The sequence below is a fragment of the Cherax quadricarinatus genome, chromosome 36 (genome assembly GCF_038502225.1).
Source record: "Cherax quadricarinatus isolate ZL_2023a chromosome 36, ASM3850222v1, whole genome shotgun sequence".
Lineage (NCBI taxonomy): Eukaryota > Metazoa > Arthropoda > Malacostraca > Decapoda > Parastacidae > Cherax > Cherax quadricarinatus.
The window spans coordinates 21,267,390-21,279,492 of NC_091327.1; the positions used below are offsets into that span (position 1 = coordinate 21,267,390).

The 12,103-nt window shown below is 37.5% G+C and overlaps 1 protein-coding gene across 2 annotated transcripts in view; it reads left to right on the forward strand.

Moving 5' to 3' along the window:
* LOC128691366 (protein unc-13 homolog 4B) overlaps positions 1–11,338 on the forward strand; it is a gene marked incomplete at its 5' end in the record, with an annotated part of 31,329 nt that extends 19,991 nt beyond the window's left edge. For both annotated transcript variants that reach the window (XM_070091554.1, XM_070091555.1), the window contains 14 exon segments: positions 1,107–1,456; positions 2,129–2,242; positions 2,548–2,685; positions 2,842–2,960; positions 3,194–3,275; positions 4,765–4,981; positions 5,910–6,083; positions 6,480–6,695; positions 7,346–7,543; positions 7,790–7,895; positions 8,337–8,470; positions 8,836–9,041; positions 9,617–9,801; positions 11,077–11,338. In XM_070091554.1, coding sequence (XP_069947655.1) covers positions 1,107–1,456; positions 2,129–2,242; positions 2,548–2,685; positions 2,842–2,960; positions 3,194–3,275; positions 4,765–4,981; positions 5,910–6,083; positions 6,480–6,695; positions 7,346–7,543; positions 7,790–7,895; positions 8,337–8,470; positions 8,836–9,041; positions 9,617–9,801; positions 11,077–11,204 — 2,367 coding nt within the window.
* Between the last annotated feature and the right edge of the window lie 765 nt (positions 11,339–12,103).

Consider the following 12,103-nt stretch of genomic DNA (forward strand, 5'->3'; position numbering starts at 1 on the left):
ACGGAGTACAGTCTAGGGGGTCAGAGACTACAAACCTCACTCAAGGAAAAAGATCTTGGGGTGAGTATAACACCAGGCACATCTCCTGAAGCGCACATCAACCAAATAACTGCTGCAGCATATGGGCGCCTAGCAAACCTCAGAACAGCATTCCGACATCTTAATAAGGAATCGTTCAGGACCCTGTACACCGTATACGTTAGGCCCATATTGGAGTATGCGGCACCAGTTTGGAACCCACACCTAGCCAAGCACGTAAAGAAACTAGAGAAAGTGCAAAGGTTTGCAACAAGACTAGTCCCAGAGCTAAGAGGTATGTCCTACGAGGAGAGGTTAAGGGAAATCAACCTGACGACACTGGAGGACAGGAGAGATAGGGGGGACATGATAACGACATACAAAATACTGAGAGGAATTGACAAGGTGGACAAAAACAGGATGTTCCAGAGATTGGACACAGTAACAAGGGGACACAGTTGGAAGCTAAAGACACAGATGAATCACAGGGATGTTAGGAAGTATTTCTTCAGCCACAGAGTAGTCAGTAAGTGGAATAGTTTGGGAAGCGATGTAGTGGAGGCAGGATCCATACATAGCTTTAAGCAGAGGTACGATAAAGCTCACGGCTCAGGGAGAGTGACCTAGTAGCGATCAGTGAAGAGGCGGGGCCAGGAGCTCGGACTCGACCCCCGCAACCTCAACTAGGTGAGTACAACTAGGTGAGTACACACACATTGTATATACTAAAAGGACTTTGGGAAGATGGAAGAGATTGAAAAAAAAAGACAAAAAAATCTCAAATAAAAATTAAGAATAGCAAAATAAGTATTAGTTAATAAATGTATGTGCCATTTATTTTTACTTGTTTTTCAGCCTAGTAATATACTCATTTTACCTTCCAACTTTAAAATTCAAATTCACATTTTTATTTCTCTTAATGCTGTACAAGGATAATGTAGTTTTCCTGCAATAAAACATTGTTAGGCACAAAAGAAAGCCATTAGTATGCAAATGCATTTTGGGAGATGCAATGTCAACTTTCAGGAGCCTAAATTCAGATTCGTGCGTTAATGTTATTGAATAACATAATATGTATGTACCTACAGACTGGCACGAAGACTGAGAGAGTATTGTGGAATGGCAGAGTGCCAGATGCCGTCACTGCAGTGTTGGCCCAACACGCTCTGTTGCTCAACTTGAGCATAGAGGCCCAACAGCTGGCTTGGTGGAGCATAACCTCACAGTCAGCGTCCGTGGACAGTTCTTGGGCACTGGCTCAGCTCAAGGCAGTCCAGTCGTCACTAGTGCTCAATTTGTACTCCAGTGAAGAGCAGTCAGAGTTGTGTTCATCCCTATGTTGCTTTGCTACCAAATGTTTAAATAAAATCAAGTTTCTTGATGAATATTTTCCAGTAGCATTAAATAGCTCCAGAGTTCAGCTCACATATACATTAAAGTAAGTGCATTGCTTCCTTATCTTATTAATATATAAAAATTACAAACATATACCCTAGATTCAAAGTGTGATTTGTTAGTACGTTCAAAATCCTATATATGATTTACTTTTCATATATAAAAACCACATGCAATGATATAACACACGCTTCACGTATATTCCAATAAGTTCATCTCTCGTGGAGACTACTTATTCTGGTAAGTATATCTTTCTTTTGATGTATGTGCTAAGAGAACAACATATATTTATATATACATTTAGAGTGTACTTTAATTTAAATAGGCCTATATTTGGAATTAAAGTATTCTTAGCTGGTGATGAACCGATTATATGCAGCCTTACCGACCCTCTTGTAGTCAGTGGACTTTAAATCGAATTAACCTCCCATGATCAATAATTCACAGGGTATATACACCAAGTGGTGTATACCTCTCAGTGTATATACCTTGAGACTTTATTTTAATCCCCTATATTGGGGGTTAAAGTATTTTTAACTAGTGGTGAAGAGGCAACATGTAGCCATAATGACCCTAGTGTAAGCGAAAAGCTTAAATTAAACGTAACAAATGTATGACTCGTACAGGTTTAGCAACTTTTTTTTTAATTAAATTATTAAACCAATTCAAACAATCATTAACAGTTCATATTTTGCATATTTACTTCATATTGCAGAGCACTGCAGAGCTTGCAAGATCATCCACACACCCAGAGACTTCTTAACAAGATCAGATTAACAACAATCATTGAGGACGTTATTGCAGCCATCAAAGAATATGCAGATGAATGGTCAGTGATCTATAATGTGGTAAACTGCACTGAGACCTCTATTCTTTAGTAAAGGTACACTTAAGTAAACTTGAATGGTACCTGATATTAAATAGCAATTCAGCGAGGCTTAATTCTTTCCTCTTATAAAGGTTAATGACTCAGTTTATCCACTCTCTTATTGTATTTACAAATTCCTGCGAATGCTTTTTTCACCGCTTCATTATATGAAGCGCATGGAGTTGTGGAGGCTCGAACCTCCGTATGGTAAACGTAAAAGACACATGGGCTTCCTATTATTACTGACGTGGTTGCGTGTTCGCCAGGTGGAATCGCCTGGCACACATGACATTGGGGAAGGCGAACACCGTCAGCGAACACTTGACTGCTGCTCTTACCATCACGGAAGAAGTGCTCGTCCACATCAAATACGTCTCCAATATTTATAATGACATCTTCAAGCAGTGAGTCTATGCTTGTTCTTTTGTTCGTATGCTATCGTTATGACTATATGATGGGAGTAATCTCAAAAAGAAGAATATACTATAGAGCGCATGAAGGGATAGAACCAATGACTCGATACGATCCTTATATTTTGATTATGATCATTTTTTTTTTAGAGAGATGAACATCCGTGCAGTGATGTACATATATGAGACTATTGTTGGTCACATGGTGAGGTCCATGCAACCAGTCATTGTCCACGTCCAGACCACCATATCCTCAGAAAAATCCACGGGTAGGTACATGTTGTGCGTACCTCACTAGTATGCTTCTGACATTAATTACTGCAATTCATATACGATGTCAGATCCACAAGACAATAAAAAAAATATTTTGCAATTCTTGAATAGCATGTCAAAGAGAAATCATTATTATTATTATTATTATTATTATTATTATTATTATTATTATTATTATTATTATTATTATTATTATTATTATACCTGCTTTGTGATTTATCTTTTACAGAGAGTGATCACAAACCACATTACGACTTCGGGATTGGCTCCTCACTGTGGAAATTGTTCAAGAATCTTGAAACAATCTCTCTGTGAGTATGAATGCTTCTCTGTGAATATGGATGCTTCTCTGTGAGTATGGATGCTTCTCTGTGAGTATGAATGCTTCTCTGTGAGTATGGATGCTTCTCTGTGAGTATGAATGCTTTTCTGTGAGTACGAATGCTTCTCTGCGAGTATGAATGCTTCTCTGTGAGTATGAATGCTTCTCTTTGAGTATGGATGCTTCTCTGTGAGTATGAATGCTTTTCTGTGAGTACGAATGCTTCTCTGTGAGTATGAATGCTTCTCTGTGAGTATGGATGCTTCTCTGTGAGTATGGATGCTTCTCTGTGAGTATGAATGCTTCTCTGTGAGTATGAATGCTTCTCTGTGAATATGAATGCTTCTCTGTGAGTATGAATGCTTCTCTGTGAATATGAATGCTTCTCTGTATGAATGCTTCTCTGTGAGTATGAATGCTTCTCTGTGAGTATGAATGCTTCTTTGTGAGTATGAATGCTTCTTTGTGAGTAAGAATGCTTCTCTGTGATTGTGGATGCCTCTGAGTATGGATGCTTCTTTGTGAGTATGAATGCTTCTCTGTGAGTATGAATGCTTCTCTGTGAGTATGAATGCTTCTCTGTGAGTATGAATGCTTCTCTGTGAGTATGAATGCTTCTTTGTGAGTATGAATGCTTCTCTGTGAGTATGAATGCTTCTCTGTGAGTATGAATGCTTCTTTGTGAGTATGAGTGCTTCTCTGTGATTGTGGATGCCTCTCTCAGTATGGATGCTTCATTGTTTTAACCACTATTGTAAGTTGGTTATGAATAGTTTCAACCATGATATTGTGAGTTACTTGTGAATTGTTTCAGCTGCGGTATTAAGAGTTTGCTGTGAATTGATCTAGCTTCTATATTGTGGGTTATTTATGAATTGTTCTTTCAACGGTATTGTGAATTTTTCCAACTACGATATTAATGGTTTATCGTGAATTGTTCCAGCCACGGTATTCCTTGTTCGTTGTTAATTGCAATAGCTACAGTATTGTGGATTAGTTGTGAATTGGTCAGCCATGTTACTGTGAGTTGTGAAGTGTTCCAGCCACGGTATTATGAGTTATGAAGTGTTCCAACCACGGTATTATGAGTTATGAAGTGTTCCAACCACGGTATTATGAGTTGTGAAGTGTTCCAGCCACTGTATTATGAGTTGTGAAGTGTTCCAACCACGGTATTATGAGTTGAGAAGTGTTCCAGCCACAGTATTATGAGTTATGAAGTGTTCCAGCCTCGGTATTGTGAATTGTGAAGTGTTCCAGCCACGATTTCGTGACTATTTTTTCTCCTTTAGTAGATCAATTTTTGTCACTGAACTTACAAAAAAAAATAATGTACACTATTGGTCAACTCTTCCCTTCTTATGCAGGTTAGACAGCAAGTTTGATTTTAAATTATGATAAATTATGTGTTTCGATACTATGTGAACTTAGTTCTTTTATATAAGTAGTGAACCTAAAATTTCATTGTTTTCCTTTAGGCTGGAGTACGACATTCCTCTCGCGGTAAGAGTGAGTACAGGTCTTGGCCAGTACTACCGATGGTTCATGCCTGCAGTAGATAGCTGGCTTCTGTTCACTAACCATCAAGCTCACACCAACGTGAGAGAAGCTCTCCAGAATGATACATTTGAGCCTGTTGACGCCCACAACAGCTTCAGTCAGTCTTCCGTAGAAACAACAGCTATCTTCCATAGTGTAAGTGGGAGGGTCAGACACGTTGAAACATTTGGAGGCCTTTTTCTGTAATCACTACATGAGGAAATAGGTTCGAAGTGGGAATTTCGAATACAAATAACAGTCTGAATCCAATTTTCATAACTGTTAATATGAGAACATAAGTTCTACGTGGGCATTTCAAATATGTACAATGATTCCGAGTCCTTGTGTAAGTCAGGTGAACTAATAGGCTCTAACAAAGTTTGCTAGGTTCATGCACTATCGATGCTGGGTCATTAAATCGAGTGTGTACTTCAGTCTTAAATTAAGTCTTTCTTTTTATGTCTATCGGTTACTACAGCTTCACTACTTTAAAACTGTATGTTGCATATCAAAAAAAAAAGCAAGAAAAATTAATTTATAGTATATTGCAAAATATAGACATTTGGAAAATTTTTATTAAAAATCAGATACACTGAACATACAAGAACATCAGTGATGTACATTAAGTAGAAATTGGAACCAAATGCGTAATATAAAATAAAATATCACATTTAGAATACTCATGGTCTGATGTGTATGACAGAAATACATTACAGAAGAGTATGACAAATGTTGCTGATTTACAGTGGCTAAAATATTCACTTAAATAGGATATATACACTGAGAGGTGTATGTCTTTCAGTGTATTTATGCAGAGAGTTCATCTTAATCCCTGTTTTAGGTATTAAAGTATTCTTGACTGGTGGTGAACAGTTGACATGCAGCCATAATGACCCTCGTGTAGTAGATAAGTTTCAAACCTCATTAACCAGCCAACTAGAACCCTACAGTGTTTCCTCCCATAGTACCTACTTACCTACCTGCCTGGAGGGTAGGTAGGAAATTAAAATTATTTAATTGTTGGTTGGAACCTATTTCACATATTTTAGAATTTTTTTTAATCTCCTTTCCACTTACATTACAGATTAAGGTGTGGTGGCACAAGCTGGGGTGGCCTGATCTAGACTCCTCTTCTCAGTTCTTTATAAAAATCCTGGAAAACCTGTACTCCCTCTGTATATATTATGTTGACACCTTGTTCGACAGGACGGACAGTGTGTTTGAAGAAACGTCAAATGGACTCCTTATTGGTGAAAAGGTAAGAAATTCTGAAATTCATCACTTACTGTTTGTAGGTCTATTGTTGCCTTTGTAAGAATGTTTCACAAAGAGCTTATCGAAATACCAAGGAATTACATTTTATATCATATTTTCATTTGCATATTTACGTATTTATATTTGCATATTCGTGTTTGCATATTCGTTCTTACATTCACATTTACATCATAGAATAAATACAGCGTGAGGTGTATATTTTTCAGCATTTGTATTCCGAGTTTACCTTAATCAGTATTTTATGGAGCAAGTACATCTGTCTGGTGGTGAAAAAAATACATGGAGCTTTAATTAATAACCCCTAGCGTAGGCAACAGGTTTCAGACAGCATCAACTAACCATTTATATAATTAATATGATCACATTTTTATTCGGCAAGGTTTGTGTAGCAGTTACGAATGTTCAACACATTCAGAATGAGATGGAGAGACTTCCAGAAATCTTTGGCTTTGAATTCCTGGTAAAATTAATCAGCACAACTGGTAACGAGAGCCTCGCCACTCAGATTAAATCAAGTGTTGAGTCGCTGACTAAGAGTAAAGTAGATGATCTGAAGGCCAAAACTCATGACCTGATTGATGAAATCACAAGCAAGGTAAGAGTGTTGTACTGTGACCTCTTAACCCACTATTTGACCACATAAAATTTATATTATAGCCCTGAACATAGCAGGCGTCCTCCAGACGGGTATTTCAGCTTACCTAACTGTCATATCCACACTGTGGGCAGCATAACCAGGCTATCTGGAGCAGACGTTGTCTTGGCTAAGTGAGTCACAGTTGTTTACAGTTGAAAGTGGTACATGTGGATATTTTTTTTCTTTTGTAACACATCTGTATGGATGAAATATGTACGAACAATTCATGCTATACTGGACGTGTTGCAAACACTTCAGCTTTGAGCATGGAAGCTCAGTTAATTATGTGGGAGTCCCACTCTCAACGTAGTAGCGACTTTTCATCAAAGGAGACATAATTTTGTTCATATCGATAGTATAGGTAGGTATAATGTTTGTCAGGAAACAACAAGTGTTTCCTGATGCGGGTCTAAGTCTTTCAATGATATATAATACAGACAAGATGAAGAATAAAGAAATATCATTACATATGTGTCTAATTCAGCATTTTGTTCATACAATAAATTGAGCTTTTAGATGGTACCGTAAAAGATTTTATCTGACTTTCATTTTGTGCAAGTATGTGTGTGTGTCTGATGTGATATAATTTAATTACTATAATTTCCCAGATGACACCAACCATTGAAAAGTCTTTGGATGATGCTAGTGAGTTTCACGAGTCTTCACTACTACTGAAGGACGTACTTGACCCCTCCATAGCTACTCTGCGCAATGGTCTTGAAGATCAGTATTTTCATCATTTCCTCAAGGGTTTCTGGAAAGTTACGTTGAAGATAATTTCAGCCAGAGTAAAAAATAATGCCAAGGTTTGTATTATATATGCATAAGGTTCGTCTGTCAAATGCAAATGTTGAAAATGGTATAAAATACCTACAAGATGAGTAAGACACATGTGCATCAGCTGGGTATCTTTATAGATACCCAGCTGACACGTGTCTTACCCGTCACCAAATGCAATTAATTATTGTTCATAGGCTGTCGTATAAATCTATGTAAACAAAATATTAATCAACTGTATTTTGTGTTTTTAATATTGCGGCCCTATATTTCAGAGGGAATATGTATATTTTGAAACGATTCACAAAATACTGAAAGAATTGTACAAGTTCTTCACACCAGATTCGGGAGGTCTAGACGACGAGTGTGTCAAGTCTGAAGGTATGATTAGTTCTTCATATCTATATGTGTACATTCTTTCCTGAGACAACGGTATTAACATTTATCCAGTATATATCCAAATTTTTACACTTATTAGTACAGCAGCATTAAGAGATAGAGGAATGATGGTGGTTCGAGGTAGAATCATTAATTATTATTTTGCCAATACTGTATGATAAGTCATGCAGCGTCCTAAAATAAATAGAAAATGAGTATGCTTGATCCAGGATGGAATAGCTCAGTTTCTTGGATCAAGAGCCGGTCACCTGCATCAAATCATTCTAATTCTTTTTCCAAGAGGAAAAGGAGAGTTAGATTGCTTGTCTGGCGACTATCAGGAAGTACTATCCAAAACGTTTCCTGAAATGTACAGTATTTACTTCTTAATATCAACAATTCTGAGGTTGTTTCATGTTTAAAATCTCAATATTTTTTATGCAGAATACACGTCCCTCCTCGACCACCTTGAGATTATGAAGATGGATACGAATGGTCTTATTGCCCAGTACTACCATGAACGATGTAGGGAACAGAATCAAGAAACACTGCCTAGCAAGGGTTTACTTGTCATTCGGGTGAGATTGTATTTCACTCATTTTCTTTTTATTTAGTTTATCAGATATGACAGACTTTTGTTTGTGTGTCTCTGTTAGGGATAATGTAAGTTTGAGCAACAGCCTTCATAGACGACTTAAATAGTTTTGCTTGATCTGGTTTTCTTTTATTTCATCCCCATTCTTTCTGGATGTGAATTCGTCCTCTCATTGGTTTGATAATTAGGACATTTTTTTTTGTACACAAAGTTTTGGTTTGGTTGATGCAGAGAAGGAAAATGCATTTTGGATTTTTATTATTATTTTTATTATTATTATTATTATTATTATTATTATTATTATTATTATTATTATTATTATTATTACTGGGTTTGTCTCCATTACAGACCTTCTTCAAAGACGCCGACCACCTAGCAGTGAGAATAATCATGGCTCGTGATATCGTAGTGGAGAGTGAGGAGCCTCGTCACTTACCTCTGGAATACTTCGTGAAAGTACAGCTCCAGCCTGATGGATGGTTCCCAAAATCTACGAAGACAAACACGAAAGTTTTAAAAGAAGACCCAGCGACCTTTGACGAAGAATTTGAGTTGTGAGTTTAAATGTATTTATGGAGGCTGTCCTGTGTATAGCTTCATGATTTATCTTTTTGTTATTGCGATTGTGGAAAATTGCTGAATTTGTTAAGATCTTGCATTGCTTGGGTGTTGGGAGGGATTGGCGGGTAATCTTATTTGATCCGAGAAAGGGGAAGGCAGTTTCAGCACCTTATTTCAACAGCCCTTCACTAATTTTTAAGACACGCCATTTGAATCGTTGTGTATTGATTATTTTTTTACGTGAGGGGGAAGTGGCAAACGTTGAAGAGTCATACAAAGGCCATGCAAGGGAAGATATGGTAGCTCTAAGTCTCTGGATCAAGAGATACATGTGCGACACTTGGGTATCTTTATTGCCCAAACATTTCGCCTGCATAGTAGGCTTCTTCAGAGGAATATTACACCGAAGACAGATCACTTTAAAATTACTTCTGTCTCCGACGTTATAATCGTCTACGTTCGACTGAAGATACCCAGCTGTTGCCCGTGTGTCTCACTCATCAACGTGCCAACATTATATACTGTCATACTATGAATAATAAGACTATTCTTCATATTTAAATTTCAGCGACATCAGCGGAGCTGATGAGAATAAGATGAAAGGTATATTATTGTTAACGCTGAAGGACAAGAACAGGATCTACGCAGACACTGTGCTGGGTGAAGCCTTCGTAGCTCTGTCCAGCATCCCTTCAGATTTATCTGAAGTGAAGAACTTGTATCTTCACTTGCACGAGCTGTGCAACAACCACTGTAAGTACCAAGTTGACGACATTCTGGTTAAGAGAGACAATTTGCTGAGCAAGTCATATAACACGTGGTGAGGTGCGAGTCGTGTCGCATGAGCTGAAAGAACAGGTGGGGTCGAAGCAGTTCGTGATTTTATTAACACTAATCCCTATCTTTTTAATAACTTCAGCGAGAAATTCTGAAGCTCTTGATGAATGAGATACATGTGCAACACTGTGGTAGCTTTACTGATGAGACACATGTGCAACACTGGTAGCTTTACTGATGAGACATGTGCAACACTGTGGTAGCTTTACTGATGAGATACATGTGCAACACTTAAGTATATTTATTGATGAATGAGACACGTGCAATATGGGTAGCTTTATTGTCGAAGCGTTTCACCTGTGTAACAGTCTTCAGTCGAATACACAGATGATATTGATAGTGGAAGAAGTAGAGACGGGTCGTCAAAAAGGTAAGAGTTGTGTCAGGACACTGCCCTCGCGAATATTATAAATGAGGAAGAAGTGATAATTCTGGGGTATTCAGTCCTTCAGTCTTGGTAGAATGTGAACTTCTTGCCACAAAACTCCTAGGACGTGTGATCCAAGGAAGAGGAGAATACCTACCAAAAATAAGTACTAATAGAATGAATTGAGTTTGTTAATATTAGCTTTTATTTAATATTATTATTAGTGTTATCAAATTATTATAATTAAATTATTATTATTATCAAAACTAAGCGCTAAACCAACAAGGGTCATACAGCATTGCCCTTTTATTTAACAGCCCTTCAATAAATATCAGTATTGATAATAAAATATTTATTTTATTTTTTAACACATCGGCCGTTTCCCACCGAGGTAGGGTGACCCAAAAATAAAGAAAAACCCAAAAAGAAGGAAAAAACTTTCATCATTCAACACTCACCATCATTCATACATAATCACTGTCTTTGCAGAGGCTCAGATACAACAATTTAGATCTCTTTCTAAACTGCTAATATCCCAAACCCCTCCTTTAAAGTGCAGGCATTGTATTCCCATTTCCAGGACTCAAGTCCGGCTAACCGGTTTCCTTGAATCCCTTCACAAAATATTATCTTGCTCACACTCCAACAGCTCGTCAGGTCCCAAAAACCATTCGTCTCCATTCACTTCTATCTAACACGCTCATGCACGCTTGCTTTATATTAAAAAATACAAAAATATAAACAGTTTTCAAACTTTTTGAATAAGAAAGTAATATGTAACTTGTACTGCTTCATAAAGTTTAATGTCCATATTTTTTCCACAGGTTATAAGTCTCTCGAAATTCTTCAGGACAGAAAATCAGACCACACTGCCCATCATTTTCTCAAGAAAATAGCCAAACGTTATCCAGGATTTGCTATAAACAGGAGCAAGTTGACACTATTTATTTGATCAACGCGGCAACTGTTCGCAGACGAGGTGCCAGTTCCTCATGTTGATAGTTTATAGGGCTACTGACAGGTTATGCCGCATCATGTTGTCGATGGTTTATAGGGCTACTGACTGGTTACGCCGTAGCATCTACTTGTTGATGGCATATAGGGCTACTGACAGGTTATGCCGCATCATATTGTTGATGGTTTATAGGGCTACTGACTGGTTATGCCGCATCGTGTTGTTGATAGTTTATAGGGCTACTGACTGGTTATGCCGTATCTTATTAATGGTTTATAGGGCTACTGACAGGTTATGCTACATCATGTTGTTGATGGTTTATAGGGCTATTGACTGGTTACGCCAAAACTTCTTGTTAATGGTTTATAGAGTTACTGACAGGTTACACCATATCGAGACCAGTTGCTAAGTTACTGTTATTATGCGTTTGGGAAATATTGGTTTTGACTTGACGGCTCTGAAAATAACCGGTTTCCTTTATTTTTTTTTCATTTATTCGTCTTAATTTAGTACTGGAGAGGATCTTCATCTCCAGTAATTGAGAGTTAAGTGACCCATCGTACATGTGACCTCATATTACGTTAAAATAGTTTAATTTTTCTAATTCCTCTTTATTCCGCTGGGAGTGTTAGGTGTAACATTATGCATACGTAAAAAAGTATGAAAACTTTTCGTGCAGAAAACATCCGTTGCGGAACAAGGGTTTCACTGTGTAGAGCTTTATCGAGTTATGACTTGACGACTTGATAAAGCTCAACACAGAGTGAAACATTGAGGCAGTGAAAATTTGCAACGTGTCGTGTTTTAACTACTGTCGTCAGCATACTGTTTAACTCAGTATCAACGTGAATCACAATACCTATTTAGCCAAGCATTTCATAACACTTAAGTTAGTA